This window comes from Anomaloglossus baeobatrachus, chromosome 9 (genome assembly GCF_048569485.1).
Source record: "Anomaloglossus baeobatrachus isolate aAnoBae1 chromosome 9, aAnoBae1.hap1, whole genome shotgun sequence".
NCBI lineage: Eukaryota > Metazoa > Chordata > Amphibia > Anura > Aromobatidae > Anomaloglossus > Anomaloglossus baeobatrachus.
The window spans coordinates 38418768-38443458 of record NC_134361.1 but is presented as its reverse complement, the minus strand read 5'-3'; the positions used below and the strand labels follow the sequence as shown (position 1 = coordinate 38443458).

Genomic DNA, 24691 nt, shown 5'->3' with positions numbered 1-24691 from the left:
CCTCATATAACCCCCAATTTACAGGAACAAATTCTATCTACTATATAAAGCTGAGTGTATGTATGTATGTATGCCTGTGTGTGTATGTATGTATGTATGTACTGTATGTATGTGTGTATGTATGTATGCACTGTCACATTATTTACAATTATGAAATTTTGCACAGACACCTCATGTGACTCAGGGAATGTCATAGACTATGTTTTGACGGGAAAATGTAACCCTGCGCTTTACAGTTACACTCCAAAAAACCTGCCTCCATTAAAGTCAATGGAGCTGGGAGCTACAGGTCATTAATAGGAGCTGTGATTGGTTGCTATAGGCATCAAAATACATTATTAGTATAAGAAGGTGTGTGAGGTACTATGAGGTTGGTGGAGAGACAGACAGACAGAGACAGACAGACATAGGCACAGAGAGACATAGGCACAGACAGAGACAGACAGGGAAAGAGACAGACAAAGAGACAGACAGACACACAGAGACAGACAGAGCGATAGAGACAGAGACACAGAGACAGACAGAAAGAGACACACAGACAGACACACAGACAGACACAGACCGGGAAAGAGACAGACAGAGAGACAGACAAAGAGATACAGAAACAGACAGAGAGACAGACAGAGAGATGGAGCGAGAGACAGACAGACAGACATACTGAGACTGGGAGAGAGGGAGAGAGACAGATACTATCCCAGGCAACGCTGGATACTACAGCTAGTACTCATATAAAAATAAAAAACAGACACTCCCCTCGCTCCCGCTCCCCTGGCTTTTTGCTCTGGTGTCGGGTACACTGACCCTCCATACAGCATACGCAATGTAGTGACATGGAGCCCCGCATTACCTTCAGGTCGCCTCAGGGTCTTCAGGGACTCCACGTGCTGGGGATCTTCTGACAACAGGTAGGTCAGGTTAACTTCTATGGGAATCGTGAAGCCACGCTCGGTATTTGCGGTCAGGGTGGTGACCGCCACTGCAGTTTAGGGAGCGCCTGGGGTTGATGGTAAATGCAGTCAGATGTTGTAGCCTCCCGAGAGTGAGGCCGGCCCCAGGGCCCAGAGTAAGTGTGTAGTACCACAGGTCGCAAAAGAACTCGCACACAAGCAGCAATGTCTTTCAGGGATTTTACTCACTTTCAGATGGTAGCTGTGAGTCAACCCAGGCGATGCTATGATGAACCAGGTGGAACCAAGTATCCCTTTCGGCTGATGTAGGGGTGACTGCTGACTCGCCTTCCTTGCCCTTCTTGTTTGGGGTGACTACTACTTGTAGTATTGCTGGAGTCACCCAGGGAAGTTGCAACTGCCGTTCTCCACTTTCTGACCCGTTTGCGGGCAGCGTGGACCAAGGTAAGATGGCTCCTGGCTCAATCCTCCTTATGGGCCCCCTCGTTACTGCTGTAGCTGCGGACTCTGTGTGGTTGGTGAGGCGCATAAAGTGCCCTCACCAGCAGGTTTGGCAGGCCAAATGAATGGGCCCCTGCTCTGGGGACCTGTTTCCCCATGCGGGCTTGGACTATCGGTGGTCCCCTTACTCAGCTACCTCTTGCTACTGCCCTAGGTGGTTTTCAGGCGGCACCACTGGGTAGCCTTTCTCCTCCCCCAGCAGGCACTAACTGGTGCAGTGTCTGGCAGGGCCCTGCTCATCTGCTCTGCCCTCCAGACGCGGCTCCTCCACTCCTACTCCTTCGGCTGCCTCTGCACAACTCTCTGTCTCCAGTCCCACCACCCACCACTAGCTGGGATGCGAGGTCCACGCCCCCTCTCTGGATCTGCCCAGGGGTCCCCTCTAAACTGAGTGTGTGACCTGGTTACTTCATGTCTGTGTGTCCACCCTAGTCAGCCTCTGGGATTACCTTTTTTGTACTGACCCAGCATGGGTGCAGTACTCAGTGGTGCCTGACCAGGTCAGGGGCGCCATAGTGACATCATCACATCTGCTGTCTCAGTTGCACACACTGATTGGTGGAAGAAGGAGCTGGTGGCTCCATCCTCCACCTATACATTCACCGAATCCTATGGTTGTACATAGTGGTGATTTTGGGACATAGGCAGCGGTAGGGAAGGGCATGGACATATTTCAGCCCTCCTTCTGTTTCGGTCCACATGTATCTCATGAGCCGCACTTTACCCAGGCCTGCTTTATATACAGTAATGTAATTTGTCCAGTTATGACATATTTTTATTATATATATTTTGTAATTATTTTTTACCTTGTGCAACTTTTAACATGTGTTTCTTGTTTAGTGCCGTAATCTCATTAGCTGCATCGGTGCATTTATGCCGTGCCCGAAGAAGAAACCTGACCGGTTTTAAAACAATTTACAAGTTTTAGCCAAATCAATATTTTTTTGATTTTCTCATCAGATAGTGTGTCCTATTGGCAGCGCATCTGCAATCTTGTCTCCTCTCTGAACTATTCAATCTTAGGGAAAGGAAACAAAGTCAAGCCCCGGAGCCAGGACAGGCAAGCAACAATTTTTATATGTATAATATGGACTTTTTTTATTTGAAGTGACCGTGCCCGTTGATAACCTCTCTTGTTTCCTGGTACATTGGGGACCTGTATAATATCATTTTATGACTGAAGTTGTAGGAGTCTGCGGGTGGGAGCGACAGTGATGTTTGTCCTGCATGCCATACACAGGTGAGCACCTATTGATATACAGTTGAAACCAGAGGTTTCCATCCACTCTCTATAAAGACAAATCTGCAGGTTTTTCCATCCACTCTCTATAAAGACAAATCTGCAGGTTTTTCCCTCCGCACTCTAAAAAGACACATCTGCAGGTTTTTCCCTCCGCTCTCTATAAAGACACATCTGTAGGTTTTTCCCTCCGCACTCTATAAAGACACATCTGCAGGTTTTTCTCACTATCTGAGATGAAATCAGAATAAACTGTTCCCGTTTTCAGTCAATAAGGAACCAAAATTATTTATACTTGCCAAACGCAGGAATAATTATAGAGAGAGAGAGAATGTTTTAAGGCATTTTTATTACTTTCTGCAAAGTCAAAAGTATTATGGATAGATATGAATGTATTTTAATGCACACCTGAAACACACTGTTGTTTGTACTTGCGTACAATTGTTTGTACAGATGAAAGAGGCACCTTCAGGTATCTGGAAATTGCACCCAAGGATGAACCAGACTAGGTGAGATATACAAAACTGAACATGAGGTTCTTTTAAATTTAAGATTCTGATCCGACTGTACAAAACCCACTAACATGTAACGGATAACCTTTCATTGGGTATCTATCCTAAAAGGTGGAACAACCATCACTGATGCGACAGCACCCATGCTGCAAGGCAAAACCCCCAAGGCTCCAGGTGACACCACACCAAAGGCACAAAATCTCAGTAGTAATGGCCACCACACAGCACCAACACTAAGTGAACAGATCTAAAAAAAACCCTCATCTTCCATGTCTTTTCTGTACAACTATGGTATATTCCTTTGAATGCGCAATGACAGTGCACTCCTTGACCAAGTCTAATGAGAAGTGACAAAATGACAAGAAAGCACTGTCAGTGTGCATTGAAAAGGAGAGAATGCAGCAAGTCGGGGAGCAGAGACCAGCCTAGTCCCCAGACACTGACGTTACTGCCCTGAAATGGGACATCATCAGTGACATTTGTTTTGAGGACTGGGCTTGTCTTTGCTCTCTCAGCTTGCCGCATTCTTTGGTTTTCAGTGCACACTGACAGTGCACTCTCTTTCCGAATCTTCACTTCTCTTTATAGTAGGTAAGGGATCCCAATGTCAGTTCACATTCAAAGAAATATAGAGCAGTGAGCAAGGAGCTCATACTGAGCATGGAACTAGCTCATGCTCAGTGGAGGAAGGACTAGCCCGACCCCTGAAGATCCATTATTTCGAAATGAGGAAAGCAGCTATGACAGGGACCGCAGCCCCAACCCAATGCTAACATCCTGCTTGACTATCCCAGAATGCATGGGGGATTCTCAAACAAAACATCACTGGAACAAAAGTAAATAAAAGCAGGAAATCAGAGTAGACAGGGAATGGTATGGAATTTATTATTAAATTAAATTTTAATTAAATATTGTAGGTGAAGAATTTCCAGTGACAATCTCCAGATATGGTAAATACTCTTTATTTCGGCATTTTGAAAGCGAGGTTACAGGTAAGGGGGAAAGATGCAATACATTTCTTACCTACACAGAAGATTTGAAGCCATATATTATAAAAATCAAAGCTCCTACCATCATATCAGACCACCCAGGAGACCTTCTAGTCCAAACTTTTTAGTTACTCCGACTTCTACCCTTCCTAAAACTAAGCTCAGTATAGGAGAAATTAAAGCTTTGCCTATCTCTATGTGCATCCAATGTCCTGACTTCTTTTTTAACTCCAGCTCAGTTGGAGTCATGGACCATTGACACTTTTATTGATATTTTCTGTTCCACTTGTTTAAAGAGGTTTACCACTACTTTTACATTGATGGCGTATCCTTAGGATAGGTCATCCATGTCTGATGGGCTGGGGTTCGACGCCCTACACCCCCGCCGATTAGCTGTTTTTGTTCTTTGTTGCTGGAGCAGGCACCTGGAAATGCTCAGTTCCGCAACTGCTCTGTCTTCTGTTAGTGGCCATGGCCAGGTACTGCACATCCACCTCCTATTGATTAGAATGGGAAGCGGATGTGCACTACCTGGCCATAGCCACTATCAGAAGACGGAGCAGCTCCGGAACTGAGCATTTCCAGCTGCCTACTCCCATCACTGGGACCGAGATCAGCTGATCGGCCAGGGTGCGAAGTGTTGGATCTTTTCCAACCAGACATGGATGACCTATCCTAAGGAAAGGTCATCAACGTAAAAGTAGTGGACAACCCCTTTAATGGCCAATGGGCAAGTAACTAAAAGATGAAGGATGTCTTAGTCAAAAATATCATACATTGACAATTTTCTTTCCAATGATGGCAGTCCGTCACTAAAACAATTGTACATTGTTATAATTTACCCTACGAACATCGGTTATGCTTGAAATATCCATTTTCATCTACTTTCGTCTACACTAATCTATAAGCGAGTAAATGTATACGACTAAGTTTGGCAAATGGCTACACACAGATTCTGATAGCACAATATCATACAGAGAATAGTTATTATTTAGCGAGGGATGAAAGCCATTGTAAAGAATTTTGGAAGGTTTGCCATCCCAGATACATCCGGTGTGATATCCAATTCCTCCAAAGTTACTGACGGATTCAAGTTAAAGTTTTGTAAAATGCTAGTTACAAAAATGAACAGCTCCATTCGGACAAGGCTTTCTCCCAAACAAATTCTTTTACCTGGAGAAGAATTAAAAAGTTGAGTGTCACCGAACGGCACCGCTCACAATATATTCATCCAACTAACTATGCATGGATGATAAACCAGGGAGGAGACTATTTCTACCACAAGGCAATAAAAGAAAGTAGTCAATGTTGATTAAGACCTAAAGGCCACGTCTCACTAAGCAACATCGCTAGCAACATCGCTGCTGAGGCACAACTTGCTAGCGATGTTGCTGTGTGTGACATCCAGCAACAACCTGGCCCCTGCTGTAAGGTCGTTGGTTGTTGCTGAACGTCCTGGACCATTTTTTAGTTGTTGCTCTCCCGCTGTGAAGCACACATCGCTGTGTGTGACAGCGAGACAGCAACAACTAAATGTGCAGGCAGCAGGAGCCGGCTTCTGCGGAGGCTGGTAACCAATGTAAATATCGGGTAACCAAGAAGCCCTTTCCTTGGTTACCCGATATTTACCTTCGTTACCAGCGTCCGCCGCTCTCACGCTGTCAGTGCCGGCTCCCTGCTCCCTGCACACGTAGCTGGAGTACACATCGTGTAATTAACCCGATGTGTACTCTGGCCAGGAGTGCAGGGAGCCAGCGCTAAGCGGTGTGCGCTGGTAACCAAGGTAAATATTGGGTTAGTTACCCGATATTTACCTTAGTTACCAAGCGCAGCATCGCTTCCACGCGTTGCTGCTGGCTGGTCACTGGTTGCTGGTGAGATCTGCCTGTTTGACAGCTCACCAGCAACCCGTGTAGCGACGCTCCAGCGATCCCTGCCAGGTCAGGTTGCTGGTGGGATCGCTGGAGCGTCGCTTAGTGTGACGGTACCTTAAGCTTCAAGTGTTAACGCGCAGCCCTGGGGCTCACTGATTTCGGCAGGACTGGTAAACCATCTGATGTGTATCGGGGCCTCCTGACTGTCCTTAAAAAAGAATATGTTGATGGGAGGATCAAACAATTGGAATTTCAAAGTCCAGGCATTTCACAGATTTCAGCAGGATTGGTCAACCATCTGATGTGTATCGGGGCCTCCTGACTGTCCCCAAAAACTTGATGTTGACGGAAGGATCAGGCAATTGGAATTTCAACGCCCAATCATTTTGGTTTCAAGGAGATAGGCAGCGGTAAAAGTTGTATGGCAGCGTCTTTTTCTGATCTCCCTTGAAAATACATGAACAATAAGCATATTGCGGAATCGGGGCTCTTACACATTAACATTCTCATATGTATGTCCAGCTTAACTGTCATGTTAGGTGGACTCGTCCCTTTACATCTTCCCTTATCTTTCATAGACTTTTATGAGGAGCAAATGTCATCTGATCTCTTCGTGTGCTTATAATTTGCATTCACTGACAAAAGATTTTTACCAGTGAATTGAAAGTAATTGATTAATCCATTAAGAGAAAGAAGCATATTTCTCTAATATAATATATTTGAAAAAAACAACCTTATTCCCCTTAAACTATTGATTATTGGAAAAAAAATGAAAAGGACAGTTAATCTTTATAGTCAATATTGATCTTTTACCACCATGTTTTAGGTCAAACATTCTGTTAGTTCATCGTGTATATATTTATAATATTCATATATGAGTGTTTCTGATTAGAGATGAGCGGAAAAGTGGAAGTTCGGGTTTGACAGGTTCAGCCGGACTTTAAATAGAGATCAGTTGGTGACCCTGGTGTCATGGGCATGATGGGATCACTAGGAGCAGGGCAGCTTAAACTGGCCTTCAGGCAAGGGGAACCCTGGCTTACCCTGAATCCAAAGATAGGTCTGAAGGTGATGATGTTTGGGCCACCTTCCCTACCCTAGCTACTGAACAACCTTGGTCTAATGACCCCTTCCCTCCACTTAACAGAGGACTAGGACAGGAGTGATTACTCCCACACAAACATACAGACAGGGGGAAACTAAAACTCAAGCTCAAAGCATTGGCAATACGTGATCAAGGAGAAACTAAAATAAGGGAGGAAATAAACAACAAGAGTATTTCCACAACACACCAAACAGCAGACAGAAGTTCACCAGCAACTAGATAACCAAGCACAAGGACCGGGATTGCAAAAGCTATCATCAGCATGGGAGGACAGGCTTCACCATCTTAAAAAGGTTGTAGGCAACTGTGATAGGTCTCCTGTAACATCTGACACAAGCAGTAATCCACAGGCTAGCAGAAATTAACTCCTGCAAGCCAGATTATTAACAAGAGCACAGCTGGTCGACACTCCAGCCTATCTGTGCAACTCAAAAAAGCATTTCGTGGAGTGTCCAACTCTGAAGTAGTCCTGACACTCTTTTTGAGCCAGACAATATGTAACAACAGGCTTGATCTGGGCTTGATCCCGGAGCCTGAACCCCATTGGAAGTCAACGGTAGTCCGGCTCTCCGTCCACATACAGCCAGCCATAAACAAAGCATTTCCAGGGAAAGGAGGGTGGGATTTTTTATTTTTTGTACACAGCACATCCAAAAATGTTGCTTTGAATCCCAGTTAGAGCCATTCAGAGGCTTCATGCAGCTCGAACTGGGCCGAGCACCGAGCACACCCAAGCACCTTAAAGCTTGATTGAGTGTTTAACATACAAACAGCACCTGAACTCCAAATACAGATACTGATTTTTTTAAAGTCCGTGTTTGGTATGATCCCCGAACTTTACAGTTTGGGTTCACTCATCACAATTTCTAATGCAAAGCTTCAAGTCAGATGACAATATTTTGGCTAATTGTCGAAACCAATAGGGAGAGCTTATTGAATACTGTGTTAATGTTGAGCTTAGTGTATGAATTGTATGCAGTATGCTTCTAAACTCCCTCTATGGCTTTTATCATAGTCAAGCCCTCAAGGTGACTGAATGTCCTCTAGAGGAGGCTTTCCTCAACCGTCCTCCGAAGGACGTTACTCCAATGTGTCCAACTGATTGAAATGGAATTCAATTGATCAAAGGTCCTAACCAGAAGATTTGGTCAAGATATTCGAATTGGGCAAGGCGACTAAACGTCTTTTTGAGGATGCTGTCTCTAATTGTTCACTTGACAATACTGCTCCATATATCCCATCCCAAGGATGGAATTCAGTTGACCTATGGTCCTGTTGGTAATATATAAGTTAATATACTTAAATAGAGTGAGCTGTCCTTTTGCTTCAGCTGCCTACTGAGCCCAAATGTGTATACTATATATACCTGCAGACAGGGGGATGAAGGCATCATTCTTTTTAAATTCACCATTTTCATCCAGGAAATTCTTGGGGTTGAATTCATTTGGGTACGGGAAACAGCTGGGGTCTTTTAGTACAGAGCAGAACATTGGAAACACATTGGTGTGCTGGAATATAAGATATCATAGGTTAAAGAGGCTGTGTGATTTAGAAAAAATATACTTTTATGATAGTCAATCAGCAAGGTCCCTCATTGGGGTCATCCATCTATAATCAAAGAGTCTCTGAAGGATGGCTTATTGATCTCAATGAAAACTGTTCATCGTCCCTGTAATTTTTATCTGCAATTTTCTAACATTCTCTAAAGATATTAAGACATACAACATTCCATGGTCGCTTTCCGTTAGAATACCCACCTTAGGTATGGAGTACCCTCTGTATGTAATGTCTGCCGTTGTTCTACGTGGTACACCCATTGGAAGCAAGTCTATGAAACGTTGAACTTCATGAATGACGGCGTCGGTGAACGGCATCTGGTTCCGATCTTGGATCTTTGGGTATCGGTCTTGACCAATCACCTTGTCAATCTCCTTGTGAATTTTTGCTAGTAGTATTGAGAAGTAATGAAATAAATAGCTTAAACAGTTCTTACAATTTGGCTTTGATAGGTAGTATATTAAGAACCAAATAAAATATATTTTGTCACGCTGTACAAAGGGCTGGTAAGACATAATATAGCATATTCCTTACTAGGTGGCAGTAGAGTAGTGAAGGAGAGTCAAAGTAACACTATAACAGAAATGAGGCTGAAGTACAGCAGAGTAATTTCAGCAGCCAGTTCGCAGGCGAACCACCAGAGAGCAATAGAGTAGTCAAGCAGTCAGGGTCTAGCCAGGAAAGTCAAGTCACGGCAAATGGAGGATCAAAATTAGGTCAGAAAACAGAACCGAAGTCGGATGCCAGGAGATCAGGTATGCAGAGGAAAAAACAAGGAGCACAGGGAACAGAAGACAAGACCGAGGGTGATTAGACACAAACATGGGAAGGAGGATGAACCAGGATGAGTAAACAACTGGCAGGAGTGGGAAGTCAGGGACTGGGACAGACAGATGAATGGGGGAGGGTACAGGTCAGGGCACAGTAACAACGAGTCAGGTAAACCAGGAAATTTCACCAGAGCCAATCACAGGCTGCACAGCAAAACTATAACCAGCACAGGAATGCTGGTGCAGCTCCCAGATATAGTGTCTCCTGAAACCAGAATGAGGCTGATGGGAGTTAACCCCTGACATGACCAGGCCAGGTCTGGGAAACTCTGGAGTGGGGAATACCAGTCCTGGATCATGACATTTATGCAGAGGTTGAGATCATACAATGAAATGTAGCAGAAGACTACCACATGTCGAGGAGACTTTGGGGCCAATCCATTGCCACTAGGGTCTAAATTTAATAGAATGATCCTCGTTGAAATAAGCAAAATGATCCTCATTGAAATAAAAAAGTCAACTATGAGGTACTGTTGAGATATTCATACTTTTTTATGAAAGAATAGAATTAATTTTCTCCTTAAAGAAACCATCTTGTCTTATGACTGTATGATGTCATAAGTATCAGCTAGTACTGACGGGCGAGGAAGTTTCACATTTCCATTCACACCTCTTCTGCTCTTATTGGTGCATAGTTTAGAGAAATTATTTCTTTTTTGAGGTACTAAATAAACTGGTCACATGTTTAGTTTAGAGAAATACATTTCTTTGTTTGAGATACTATATAAACTGGTCACATGATGTAATAAGACAGAAACTTTCAGTACACCCCAAAGCGTGTGTGCTGCATTGATTTCCCGAGCGCTCCTAAAACAAATCTTATTAATTTGGAGTTCAAAAGGCATAGAAGGAGTGTATTTCACTCACATTTCTCATGTATTAGACCTTTAATATACTATACTTTATTATATAAAATTCAATGAAGTCAAGGTCTTTACCTACCGATAACATCTGGATGCTTCATAAATAGAAGTAGAGCATAGGTCAGGGTTGTGCTGACGTTCTCCACCCCAGCAAAATAAATCTGCATAGTGCTGCACAATAAATTGGTCATATGGAATTCAGTTTTGGGATTAGTGTTTTCCTGTGCATAGAAACAATATTACATATCCATTATCAGAGAAGTATTGCGCCTCCTAACCAAGCAGTAATGTGCCCTGAGTACCAACATAAAACAAATAATGCAACATTAGTATTAAATAGGTTGGCCACTACTCTTACACTGATGGCCTAACCTTAGGATTGATCATCAATGTCTCTGATCGGTCGAGGTCCAACACCCACATCCCCACAGATCAGCTGTTCTTGGTCCTGCTGCCGACAGGCTGTGGCCGGAAATGCTCAGTTCTGAAGCTGCTCTTCTTCTGATACTGGCCATGGCCGGGTAATGCACATCTGCCTCTTATTCAAATCAATAGGAAGTGGATGTGCAGTACCCAGCCGCGGCCACCATCAGTTGATGTGGCAGCTCTGGAAAAGAACATTTCCGGCTGCCTGCTGCCACCGCCGGCACTCAGAACAGCTAATTGGTGGGGGTGACGGTTGTCGGATCCTGGGTGACCAGACATTGATGATTTATTCTAAGGAAAGGCCATCAATGTAAAAGTAGTGGAAAATCCCTTTAATGTCCCTTAGTGCCTGCCTTGCAAAATATAATAATGCCACCTATGCACCTCTCACACCCCAAGAAATAAAATAATAATATTTATACTTGTATAATTTTAGTAAATGAGTCTTCCATTCGGCCTAAATAGTAGGCCTTAAGTTACTAAAGTTTACCTATTGCTTTAATTTTTTTTATTATTTGCAGATCATTAAACACATCTATCTATCGCGTTGACACTGTCTGACTAAGTTCTTAGTGTGAATATTGGTTCAATACAGACATAAATAGAAACATTGTCTATAGAGTCTCACACTTGCAGCCTAGTTATGAAGTTTAAATAGTATTATAAAAAACAATTATTTCTATTCACAAAAAGGATTTCACAAGAAATATTGCGCTGCCTTGCAGCTGCCTTCTAGTGCATTAACAATAAAATGTGTACTTGTAATTCAAATGCAGCAGGACAGATGCCAGTTACACCATATCAATGATCAATCGCACTGAGTCTGGCTCTACCGCTGACTCCTCTACTATCTCTTCCAACCTTTATCAATTAAATCTTTTTATTATTTGCAGACTACTACACTAATCTTTTTACTGTTGCACTTGTACAACACATTACTGTTTAGAGTGTTTGCCCAAAATTTTGATGCTATCTTTTGCTATCTATTGTTGAGTTCTGAGCTCTGATGTACTTTCACTAAGCTGCTGCTGCATTCCCTGCCTTAGTTTTTCTACAGGCTCCTGATTAGCAGACCTGTCATGATCCAGGCCGGCTTTGTTTGTGGTTACACCCAGCTCTGGCCTGGTCATGTAAGGGGTTAACTTCCCTTGCCTCGTTCCGGATCCCAGGATGCTATATATTGCCTCTCTACCTATGGATCAGTGACAGTGATATTTCTGCCTTGCAGCGTGTATACTTGCTCTGGTGAGTATTCCCGACCTGTCGTGCCTCCCTGCTACTGTGTCCTGACTTGTACCCTCCCCTGTTCGTCTGCCTGTCCAGATCCCTGACTTCCCGCTCCTGCCTGTTGTTTATGTTTCCCTCTGCATACCTGATCTCCTGGCTTCCGACTTGGTTTTGTTTTCTGACTTGATATTGATCTTCCCTTTGCAGCGACTCGACTTTCCTGGCTAAACCTTGACTGTTTGACTACTCTATTGCCCCCTGGTGGCTTGCCTGTTAACTGCCTGCTGAAGTTACTCTGCTGTACTTCAGCTGCCTTTCCATTACAGTGTTTCTTTGTCTCTCATTCACTACTCTGCTGCCACCTAGTGGGGAATGTGCTGTACTACATCTTACTAGTCTTTGTACAGCATGACAAGACCTATATCAAGTGATGTGACGGCTGCAATGCATTATGTGGAATCACACAACGACACGATGAAGGCTATATGAACCTTGTGTGATGGATGCAACCTTTTCCAATGTGTAAAACGATGGTGGGCATAATTTTGGTGATTTGCATGAACTGACTTCCAAATTGTTTGAATTAAGACATTGATCTTATTACATAGAAACTCTGTATGTCGCTGTACACCATTAATATGGTCTATTTTATTTACCTTTTCTATTTTAATGAGAAAAGCATCAACGTAGTCCCTGGGGTTATTTTTATCTAAAGTTTTCTTATTAATTTCCACTCTTTTTTTCACAAAATGAAGGAGTTCTTCCATATAGATGAAAATCTTCTGGTGTTTCCCAGGGACAAATCGCATGAACCAATGAAACATTTCGTTCACCTAAAGCAAAGTAAAGTTAAGTTATACTTTATAACATAATAGAAAAAAATATAAAACTTTTTGTTTTTTTTAGAATTTATAATGGAGCAACAAACACATTGCAGAAAGTTTTCCATTTTTCCTCATCTTGATTTTCCACCTGCCAAAAGTAACTTGGACCCATTGATCTAGCATGGATTAGCAGCACCAGGGGCAAGGAAAGTAATCTGTGCCCCCTAACAACAGGCCCATCCACCACTCCAGTATTGGATTGTTTATCCCCCAAGCACATGTAATTTATTTTATGAATTTGCTGATATAATTCTAGTTTACCTCTAATTTCCTGCTGCTTTTGATGAAATGTAACATTAAATTTTAAAAATAAAAATATATGCATTCTTGAAATATTATTTTTTTTTGTTTCAATTTTCTGCTTAATTTGTTATTGTAAATATTTTGCTACACTAGCCTTATTCTAAGACCTAAAGTTAGCCCTGATACTAATCCTAGACCTAGCTCTAACCCAAGTCCTAAATTTAGCTCTAACCCTAGTCCTAAAGCTAGCCCTAAACCTAATACAAGGCCTAATCCTAGCCCTAACTCTAGTCCTAAACCTAGTTCTATTCCTAGTCCTAAACCTAGCTCTAACCCTAGTCCTAAACCTAGCCCTAACCCTAGTCCTAAACATAGCCCTAACCCTAGTCCTAAACCTAGCCCTAACCCTAGTCCTAAACCTAGCTTTAACCCTAGCTTTAAACCTAGACCTAAATATAGCTCTAAGTCTACTCCTAAACCTAGACCTAAATATAGCTCTAACCCTACTCCTAAACATAACTCTAACCCTAGTCTTAACCCTAGCTCTAACCCTAGTCTTCAACCTAGCCCTTAGCCTAATTGTAGTCCTAAACCTAGCCCTAACCCTAGTCCTAATCCTAGCTATAACTGTGGAGGTCACCTGAGCTGTAGTATGTTTGTTTAAACGTAATAAGAATATCTGTGTATATAACTAAATCAAAATGTAGATCTGGATGCAAAATTATCTGTCTGTGTCAGGTTTCCAGGTTTTCCAGTTCTCTTTTGAATGAGCTTGCCCTCGGTTAACATGGAGTTTACTGTTCTGTTGCCCTACTTCCTGTCCAGCTGCTTAAAAGGCCGCCTCTAAGCCTAGTCCAGTGCCTGAGTATACTGCTTGCTGTGTGCTCCTGCTTTGCTGATGCTAATCCTGTTTGCCTTTGGATCCTCCTAAAGACTACCGACCGACCGACACTGGACCTTACCCGGTTTCTCAAGCTGTGCCCGGATTCCGTCTGCCATCTTCGGTCAGCACTCTGCCCGGTTCTCTCTGGTTCGTAACCACTCTGGACATTCATTCCGTACGGACACTCCTGGACTTTTACCGCTTGCCCCTTGTGTCCCGGCTGCTGCGCATTTAGGCCTTCCGGGGTGATTGCCGGACAGTCCCTGTATAGGGGTTCGCTCTGGTGGTCTCCCTGGGGGAGTCCGGTGCGTGGTCCCGGGAATTCCCTTCGCTCCGTTTCGGGAAGGTATTGTGTGTATTTGTACCGCTGTGTTTTCCGTTGTGTATCTACCGTGGTTACATATTATAAAATATCTTGTACCAAGAACTCGTCTCTGATTGTCATTGCCCTACGCTATCGAAATCCTCAGAACATATATAAGTATTACATTATACTCAGGCCATAAGAGGATTTCGCTGGGGCAATGACTGAGACACGAGTAGATCAGCTCTTCTCCATGATTAACTCCCTGCAGCAGGAGATGGAGGCGGTGCAGAATAAACTTAGAGATGTGGAGGCACAGCTGGGCCATGATCACCAGGTACTGGGGCCGGCTATTCAGGATTTGCAAGTCAGAGTGGAGGCTCAGGAAGCCGTCCCCACTACGTCCGTATCAGCGGCCGGTATGCCTAGGTTACCCCCATTCCGTTTCAATGGTGATCGTAGTCAGTTCCGTGGATTTGTTAACCAATGTATACTGTTTTTCGATGTACATTCTGATTATTACCGTTCTGATCGGTCAAAGGTGTTATGTATCATCATGTTATTAACCTCACGAGCACTGGCTTGGGCTAATCCCATGATAGAGAATCGGGACATCCGTTTGAATCACCTGGATGACTTTCTGAATGCAATGGCGCAAATGTTTGATGATCCGAATCGCCGTGCTACCGCTGAAGCGGCTCTCCTTTCCTTACGTCAGGGAAAGCGTTCTGTCGTTGAATACGCCACTGAGTTCAAGAGGTTAGTGGTAGACACCGATTGGGGAAACAATGCTTTATTGTCTGTTTTCAGAAAAGGTTTGTCCGGTACCATCAAGGACGAGTTAGCCCATTCCGAATCTCCAGGGGATTTTGAACTGTTTCTCCAGCACTGTGTGCGCATTGATACCCGTTTGACGGAACGTAGACAGGAAAAATGGGCAGCTGTAAACCGTGTAAACAATATTGCGTTTCCTTCCAGAGAACCCGCTCTCAGGACGCCACGGGAGGCCGAGGACGTACCTATGCAAGTGGACTCTCTGCAAAAACGAGAGACCAATGAACGTCGTGAACACCGGCTCCGTGAGCGTTTGTGTTTCTATTGCGGTCAATCGGACCATTTCTTGATCGACTGCCCGAAACGTCCAAATCGCCCAAATAAGGTATTGGCAGCCATGGCGGAGTGTGACAACACGGACGCAGAGTCCGATATCTCTGAGGAAAGTGGACACTTGGATGCGGTGTTTCCCTTGACGGTTATGTCTACCTCACCGAAGGACTCAGAGGGGAAATATACCCATTGCTCACTCCCCATTCAGATCCGTTGGGAGGGACAGCTAATTCCTACCTCTGCAATGATAGACTCTGGGGCAGGGGGAAATTTCATGGACTCTTCCTTTGCCAGGAAACACGGTATCCGGACCCAGCAAAGATCCTCACCGGTTACCATGGAGACGGTAGACGGATCTCCGTTAATCCCCGGACCAGTGGATCGGGAAACCGTACCGCTCGAATGCGTGATGAAGCCAGGTCAGCAGGGGACCCTTGTTTTCATGATAATTTCTTCTCCTCATTTTCCGATTATTTTAGGTATTCCGTGGCTACGGTCTACAAATCCCGTCATCGATTGGGAGACTAAAGAAATATCCTTCCCACCACAGAGTGGTCCGACCATTTGTCCAACTGTTCCGGTTCCAGTAACATCAAATACGGAGGGCACTGTACAGGTACCTGTTTTACCCCCGGTTTACCGTGACTTCGCTGACATATGCGACAAAAGAAAAGCCGATCAGCTTCCCCCGCATAGACCGTATGATTGCCCCATAGACTTACTCCCAGGGGCGGAGATTCCGTTTGGTCATGTCTACTCGTTGGCGGCACCTGAGCTAGAAGCACTAAAAGAGTATATTGATGAAAGCCTAGCCAAGGGATTCATTCGTCCGTCTACCTCACCCGCAGGGGCACCCATCTTTTTCGTGAAAAAGAAGGAGGGGACTCTGAGACCCTGTATTGACTACCGGGAACTGAATAAGATAACCATCCGGAACCGGTATCCGTTACCGTTGATTCCTGAGCTATTGGAGAGGGTCCAACAGGCAAAAATATTCACCAAATTAGACCTCCGTGGGGCATATAATCTGCTTCGTATACGTCCCGGAGACGAGTGGAAGACCGCGTTCCGATGTCGGTACGGACATTTTGAGTACCTAGTGATGCCTTTTGGACTTTGTAACGCTCCCGCGGCATTTCAACATCTAGTTAACGATATTTTTAGGGATATCATGGACCAATTCATGGTGATCTATCTGGACGATATCCTAATCTTTTCTGATTCTTTACAGGAACACCAGGAGCACGTTAAGACCGTACTTACCCGGCTGAGGGAAAACCACCTGTACATTAAACTGGAGAAATGCGAGTTCCACTGCTCACAAATACAATTCTTAGGTTATGTCATCTCTCCTCAGGGACTGAACATGGAATCTAGCAAGATACAAGCCATTCTCGACTGGCCGGAACCGGGAAACATCAAAGAGGTACAACGCTTTGTCGGTTTTGCCAACTTTTACCGACGTTTTATCCGTAACTTTTCAGAGATTGTTCGTCCCATCACTCTGTTAACCAAAAAAGGACAGACGTTTGTGTGGTCCGCCCAGGCCCAGGAAGCATTTCATCGTCTCAAGGTATGTTTTACCTCAGCGCCAATATTAGTACATCCGAATCCAGCACTTCCCTTTATCGTGGAGGTTGACGCTTCCGACTATGCATTAGGGGCCATTCTTTCTCAAAGGACTGGGGACAAGAGTCTCTTGCATCCGTGTGCCTTCTTTTCCCGCCGGTTGTCCCCTGCAGAAAGGAACTATGACGTTGCGGACAAGGAATTATTGGCGATTATTTCCGCTTTCAAGGAATGGAGACACCACTTACAGGGAGCCGCGCAGCAAGTGATAGTACTCACAGATCATCGTAATCTGGAATTTCTTAAGTCTGCCAGGTGCCTGTCTCCACGGCAAGCCCGTTGGAGCCTATTTCTTAACCAATTCAATTTTATCGTTACCTACCGTCCAGGTTCACGTAATGGGAAAGCCGATGCCTTGTCCCGAATCCACGCCGTGGACTCCGTGCCTGGAACCCCGTCTCAGACCGTGTTATCGGATGCCAATTTCGTTGGAGTAATCCAGGACCAGGACTTGTGGAAGGACATCAAGCTGGCCTATGATGGTGACGTATTTCTTGCTGCCCCCCCGAATGATGTAACTCTTGTTCTTCGGAATGGTGTGTGGTTGAGAGAGCGACGCATTTATGTCCCGGAGGCCGTAAGACTTCGGGTTCTCAAGTTGGTCCATGACTCCGTGTTGGCTGGTCATAGGGGGGTACTGAAGACGCAGGAATTTCTGAGCCGTTTTTTCTGGTGGCCTACCTGTTTAAAGGATGTGAAGGACTATGTCCACTCATGTGTGGTTTGTGCCCGGTGCAAGGTCCCTCGTGTGGCTCCTACAGGACTCCTCCAACCGTTACCCGTGCCATCTCGCCCTTGGGGGTCTATCTCCATGGATTTTATTGTGGACTTGCCAGTCTCAGGCGGGCACAATACCATTTTAGTGGTGGTGGATCGATTGACTAAAGCTGCTCACTTCATTCCGTGTACCGGTCTTCCCTCAGCCGCAGAGACAGTGGATCTGGTTATCCAGAACGTATTCCGATTGCATGGGGTACCAGACGAGATCATCTCTGACCGGGGCGTGCAGTTCACGTCTAGATTCTGGAAGGGGTTTTGTACGGCACACCAGATTGATGTCTGTTTGTCTTCTGCATACCATCCTCAGACAAATGGGCAAACCGAACGGACAAATCAAACCCTGGAACAATACCTTCGATGTTATGTCAGCCATCTCCAAGACGATTGGTTGAAGATGCTTCCGTTGGCGGAGTTCTCATACAACAACACTCAGAGCAGCTCCACTAAGGTAACGCCCTTTTTCGCTAACCTGGGTTACCATCCGACTGTTTTGCCTAGGTCACCGGTTGCGGTTTCGGTGCCAGCGGTGGAGGACAGATTGACAGAACTACGACAAAATCTGGAGGTTCTAAAGGACACTATGGCTACGGCCCAGGAGCGTTACAAGAGGTCGGCAGACACTCACCGGAAACCGGCACCCATGTACAAGGTAGGGGACTCTGTATGGTTATCTACCAAAAACCTGAGATTGGGTGTTCCTTCGCAGAAGCTGGGACAAAAATTCATCGGTCCGTTTAAGATCACCGGGATCGTGAGCCCTGTGGCCTGTCGGCTACGGTTACCGCACCATCTAAAGGTACACCCGGTTTTTCATGTGTCTCTCCTCAAACCCGTTTCCCCTAATACGTTTCATGGTCATGTTGTGCCTCCTCCTCCGCCTGTGATGGTCGACGGCGAGGAGCAGTTCGTGGTTGAGGACATTATTGACTCCCGGCTCCATCGTCGTCGGCTTCAGTATCTGGTACGTTGGCAGGGGTACGCCCCCGAGGACGATTCCTGGGAACCGGTGGGTAACATTCGGGCACCCCGGAAGATTGCTCAGTTTCATCGACGTTTCCCGGACAAGCCAGGCCCTGATCCGTCCTGAGGCCGTCTCTGGGGGGGGGAGTAATGTCAGGTTTCCAGGTTTTCCAGTTCTCTTTTGAATGAGCTTGCCCTCGGTTAACATGGAGTTTACTGTTCTGTTGCCCTACTTCCTGTCCAGCTGCTTAAAAGGCCGCCTCTAAGCCTAGTCCAGTGCCTGAGTATACTGCTTGCTGTGTGCTCCTGCTTTGCTGATGCTAATCCTGTTTGCCTTTGGATCCTCCTAAAGACTACCGACCGACCGACACTGGACCTTACCCGGTTTCTCAAGCTGTGCCCGGATTCCGTCTGCCATCTTCGGTCAGCACTCTGCCCGGTTCTCTCTGGTTCGTAACCACTCTGGACATTCATTCCGTACGGACACTCCTGGACTTTTACCGCTTGCCCCTTGTGTCCCGGCTGCTGCGCATTTAGGCCTTCCGGGGTGATTGCCGGACAGTCCCTGTATAGGGGTTCGCTCTGGTGGTCTCCCTGGGGGAGTCCGGTGCGTGGTCCCGGGAATTCCCTTCGCTCCGTTTCGGGAAGGTATTGTGTGTATTTGTACCGCTGTGTTTTCCGTTGTGTATCTACCGTGGTTACATATTATAAAATATCTTGTACCAAGAACTCGTCTCTGATTGTCATTGCCCTACGCTATCGAAATCCTCAGAACATATATAAGTATTACAGTCTGTCTGTGTAGCAATTGCACAGACCTATAGTATAATTCAAAGTTGTATAATCATGAAGGAGTTAACTAAAGATGATGAAGCCAGAATGTGAAGCTATAAACTCTTATCAGTAATGTTCACACAAAAGGAATGTACGGGAGGGCAGGAGTGATGTGAGAAATTGGGGAGTGAACGCACTCCTTCGTTAGTTTCAAGGTTATTTATGCTTACTTACTGTATAATTGGATCTATCGTATTATACGAGTCAGTTGGTGATGCTGGCTGAAAAGAGAGCATGTCTGTGTTCTTTGTCTTATATACATGGATATATATATATTGGCACTGATATACGGCAATACGGCGCCGTCTCTGGATATCCCAAATGAGGACTCCATTAGCAGTCTTCAATGCAAATTCCTTCCTTGACAGTTTGGCGCCCAACGTGGGGCTCCTTCAAGGACGCATTACCGACCTGCAAATACCGATCGTTTGGATGTCACGGACTGAGACCTCCCTCCGCTCCAACCAGGCTGATCACCTACAACCCTCGGTAAGTGTTACATATTTTGTATTCACTGCCGTTGTGGTTGTTCTTGGAGAGGAGGGAGTGACGGGCTGTGTGTCCTTATCGGTGTTAAAAGGTACCTGATTGTGGCTCAGGGGTAGTGCCCGCTGGAGCTCAGAGCACGATCCCAGCCCTGAGGTGTGGATCGAGTGTCACAAGGGATCCAGAGGACGGTTGTTAGGGCAGGAAAGATGGTGGTGGCTGGATATAGCTAGTTAGACTGACCCGGTCTGTAATTAAAGACGCGGGGGGGTTCCCGAGACCGAAGATAGTGAGTTAGGACATTTAAATATTGGTACAGCTGACCAAGTCCGGAGGCCGGGACTTGTTTGTATGTGCATATGCATTCTTGTACGACCTCCTCCGTGACACGGAAGATTTTCACGTGACCGAAGATAGTGAGTTAGGACAATAAAAAATATTGGTGCAGCTGATCAAGTCCGGAGGGAATACATTTTGTACCCCTCCTCCGTGACGCGGGATACCCTTATTACTATATAGCTGAGGAGTTGCCAGCTAGTATAGAGGTGTAGCCTTAGGTGCCGGCCGGACTCTAACGTACACCGAAGAGTCATATTAGTGTAATCCAGACACCACCAATATAGCAAAAATGTTCAGACAGAGGAGACAGAAAGTTGAGAGGCCTGAAGGTTCACAGAATGTGTTAGAGCTAGTTGCAGAGAGAGAAGGGAAGAAAGCTGTACGCCATGCCTTGGAGATTTTTAAAATGTTAGAATTACCAAAAGGAGGTCGGTTACAACTGTCACTATGGGCAACAGCATTGAAAGCAAAAAAGGGCAAGTTAAAAGACAGGAGATTGTTGAATGATGCAGAATTGTTTGGCAGAATATTGCAGGCATTGCTATCAGAAAGATATATTGAGGTCAAAGAAGAGGATGAGCGAGGAGATGTTGTGTTTTTCTATATGTTACCCGAGGACAGATCTGAGGGTCCTCCGACAGGTTGTTTTGTTGCTGCCCCACAACCTGATCCCCATTCTATTCCCTGTCCCGGAGATATTCACAGATGCTGCAGTCACTAGACAGCATCCCTTAACCCTTTCCACACCCATACCCCTTTTCCCTCCCATACCTGCAATTCCGTCTCTCCCCTCACCGGCCAGTCTGCCGTCACACTCCCCAATTACCAATCCCCTCCCCTTGGATCCCCCTTTTTCCCTTAGGACACATAGTGAGCCTTACCCCGAACCTGACGAGGAACAGCCCTCATTTAAATATGTCCCTTTCAACCCCACCCAGTCAGCGGCATTAATCCCCTGCCTGCCAGATCCCGAAATTATTAACCCTATGCGATTTTATAGGAAGATGCTACAGGCCCATAAGTTATATTCAGCTGCTCGAAGGACCTGGATTATCTCACCAAAGTAAAAGCAGGAGACAGTTTTTGGCCCTTGTGTATACAACCGCGCCGGTGCAGCCCCCACCACAGCCCATGCCCCGACAGGGCCCAAACCCCGTATACGTAGCTCCCAATCAACAAAGCCAGCAACAGAATTGTTGGTGTTGTGGTCAGCCCGGTCGCTATCAAAGAAAGTGTCATGCCCCCAAATCTCAGTATTTGGCCAGGTACCCTCAAAACCGTAACCAAAACTTGCAACACATAAATTTACAATAAAGGTGTTCCCTGTACATTCAGTAATGATCTACCTGAAGCCAGGTGTGCCTTTTCCCAGAGTATCATCAGGGGGGAGCCCCGGACTGCTTGCTTTTGTTGCAGTGATTTCCAGTCCCAAGCTATCAATTTTAATGATGCTCTCGCATTCCTGCAGGGATGTGTGGGAGGGTATACAGTACGCTGCTAGTTATTATAAGTTGAAAAAAAAAAAAGTAGTTTCAGCAGCTTTACAAAGCGGTTTCTGTCTTATGTACTGTGAGACTGTGACCGGGGTTATCTATGACGGCCGGTATGTCTCGCCCCGGTTGTGCTCACTCCATGATAGAAAGTAAATCCACTCCAGGGTTAATGCAGTTTCCCTACAGGCTGAAGGAAGGGTTAAATGGAAACAGGAACAAGGGCAGGTGTGCCGGGTGTGAGGGAGTGAACAGAACTCCCTGAGTTCTCTGCTGGAGAGGCACATGTATATTGTTGTGGACTTTTGTTTGGACATTAAACCGTGTGCTGTGAACCTTAATGCCTGGATCCCTGTCTTCTGCTGCGCAGCCGACCACGCTACCTCACATATGGTGGAGAATGCGGGCATGCCAGCCCGGTGAGGTGTAGCATCCATCCCTGGTGACCCGGTAGCACATGTCCTGGATTCGAGCGGCTATACTACAGCCCAAACCCGGTGACGCCATGGAGGATGTACTAAAGCAGCTGGCTCAGGCTAATGCACAGCAACAACAGGCTAATGCACAGCAACAACAGGCTAATGAACAGCAGCAACAGACCAATGCACACCTGTTCCGGGCGTTGGAACGTCAGCAGCAATCCTTGCAAGTGCAGGAAAAAAGGCACCAAGAACAGATGGTTCTCCTGGCCAAGTCGATCCGTGCCGGACCGGCAGCAACAACCCCGGGACCGGGTGACGACGGCAGCGTCCGGAAAGCGGTGAGACAAGCGTTGCAAAAGATGACCCCGGGGGATGATGTGGAAGCGTTCCTGGCGGTGTTTGAGCGGGTGGCCGAGCGGGAAAAGCTGCCGACCCCCCAGTGGGCTGAGGTATTGTTGCCCTATCTGACGGGGGAACCCCAAAAAGCATACCTGGACCTCTGTACCGAGGACGCCATTGACTATGCGACCCTGAAAGCCGAAATACTGGCTCGGTTGGGGGTGAATACCTATGTACGGGCTCAGCGGGTTAATCAGTGGTTCTATGAGGAAGCCAAACCCGTACGCTCCCAGGCCTATGACTTGTTGCATCTTGTAAAAAAGTGGTTGCAGCCTGACACTCTGAGCCTGGCGCAAATGGTGGAAAGGGTAGTAGTGGATCGTTTTGTGCGCACTTTACCCGTCATCATTCAACGGTGGGTAGGACAGGGTGACCCGAGTACCCTGGACCAATTAGTGTCCCTGGTAGAGCGGCATGTGGCTACGCAGGACTTGATACGGGACACTGAGACTTTGCGTACCGCCCGTCGGTCCGGCCCCTCCAAGCTTAGGGCCAAGGACCCACCGCTGACAACGGTGCAGGAGTCCGCTACCGTCCCGGCTGAGGCCGCGCCCGCCGTTCCTGAGGTCCGGAAGGTTCTGTACCCTAAACGACAACTTGTCAAGGGGGTTTCCTTCCCTATTAGATGTTGGCGGTGCCAGCGGGTGGGACATATGGAAGCCCAGTGTCCACTGACCACGGAGCCCATGGATTGTGGGGTTACCCGGCGGGGTTCAATGTATGCTCAGGTGGTGTGTACCGCTGACCTGGTCTCCCCAGAGACTGAGCCCCACTTGTGCCAAATACAGGTGAATGGATGTCCGGTTACAGGATTGTTGGATTCCGGAAGCTTAGTGACCCTTGTGCGATCCACCTTGAGGGCTAAAGTAAAGGCCACAGGACATACCGTGGGGGTGGTTTGCATACATGGAGACCGCCGAGACTATCCCACGGGGATTGTCACCATCACAGCACCTTGCGGTCAGGTGCAACATGAGGTGGGACTTCTTAACACTCTTCCTTATGACGTGATCCTAGGAAGGGATCTGCCCTATTTTTGGACTTTATGGAAGGGACCCCCTAAGTCCCCTCAGATATTGGTTAGTCCGGGACCTGAGCCCTACAATCCTGAATCCGGGACACCTGCCGTAGGAGTCCCCATGATAGGGACAGAATGTGAACCCGATAGGTCGCCCCTAGAGGTATTGGCAGGAGAGGCTGAGACGGTCGAACCCATCCCGGAGTTGGAGGCGTCCCCGGATACGTTTGGGACAGCCCAACTCCAGGACCCTACGTTAATACATGCCCGGAGTCGGGTGACAGTAGTTGACGGGGTGGCACAGCTGCCCGGTGCCCAGGTAAGGTACCCCCATTTCGCTCTTAAGCAGGATTTACTCTACCGGGTAGATGAAATACGGGGCGTGGGGGTAGAGCAGTTGGTGGTGCCCCAGCCGTATCGCCGGTGGGTCCTCGACTTGGCTCATAAACACCTGATGAGTGGCCACCTAGGGGTCAAGAAAACGCAGGAGCGAATATTGCAAAGGTACTATTGGCCCGGGGTCTTTGGGGAGGTAAAACGGTTCTGCGAAACCTGCTCGGAGTGTCAGCTTACCGCACCCATGACCCATTTTCGCAGTCCGTTGGTACCGTTACCCATTATAGAAGTCCCTTTTGAACGGATAGGGATGGATCTGGTGGGGCCCCTCGTAAAGTCCGCTCGAGGGCACCAACACATCCTAGTGATCGTTGACTATGCCACCCGGTATCCCGAGGCGATACCTCTCAGACATACTGCAGCAAAGCTTATAGCTCGGGAGTTGTTTGCTGTGTTCTGCCGGGTGGGGTTGCCCAAGGAGATCCTTACGGATCAGGGGACCCCATTCATGTCTAAAGTGACCAAAGAGCTATGCCGGCTACTCC

At 46.4% G+C, this 24691-nt stretch overlaps 1 protein-coding gene across 1 annotated transcript in view; it reads right to left on the bottom strand.

Moving 5' to 3' along the window:
• Nucleotides 1-4808: 4808 nt before the first annotated feature.
• Nucleotides 4809-24691, bottom strand: part of LOC142251060 (cytochrome P450 2G1-like) — a 48679-nt gene continuing 28796 nt past the window's right edge. The window contains exons 5-9 of the mRNA XM_075323561.1: nucleotides 12689-12865; nucleotides 10459-10600; nucleotides 8887-9074; nucleotides 8496-8637; nucleotides 4809-5323 (exon numbers count right to left, since the gene is read on the bottom strand). Coding sequence (XP_075179676.1) covers nucleotides 5142-5323; nucleotides 8496-8637; nucleotides 8887-9074; nucleotides 10459-10600; nucleotides 12689-12865 — 831 coding nt within the window. The 3' untranslated portion in view covers nucleotides 4809-5141. The remainder of the gene's footprint in view (nucleotides 5324-8495; nucleotides 8638-8886; nucleotides 9075-10458; nucleotides 10601-12688; nucleotides 12866-24691) is intronic.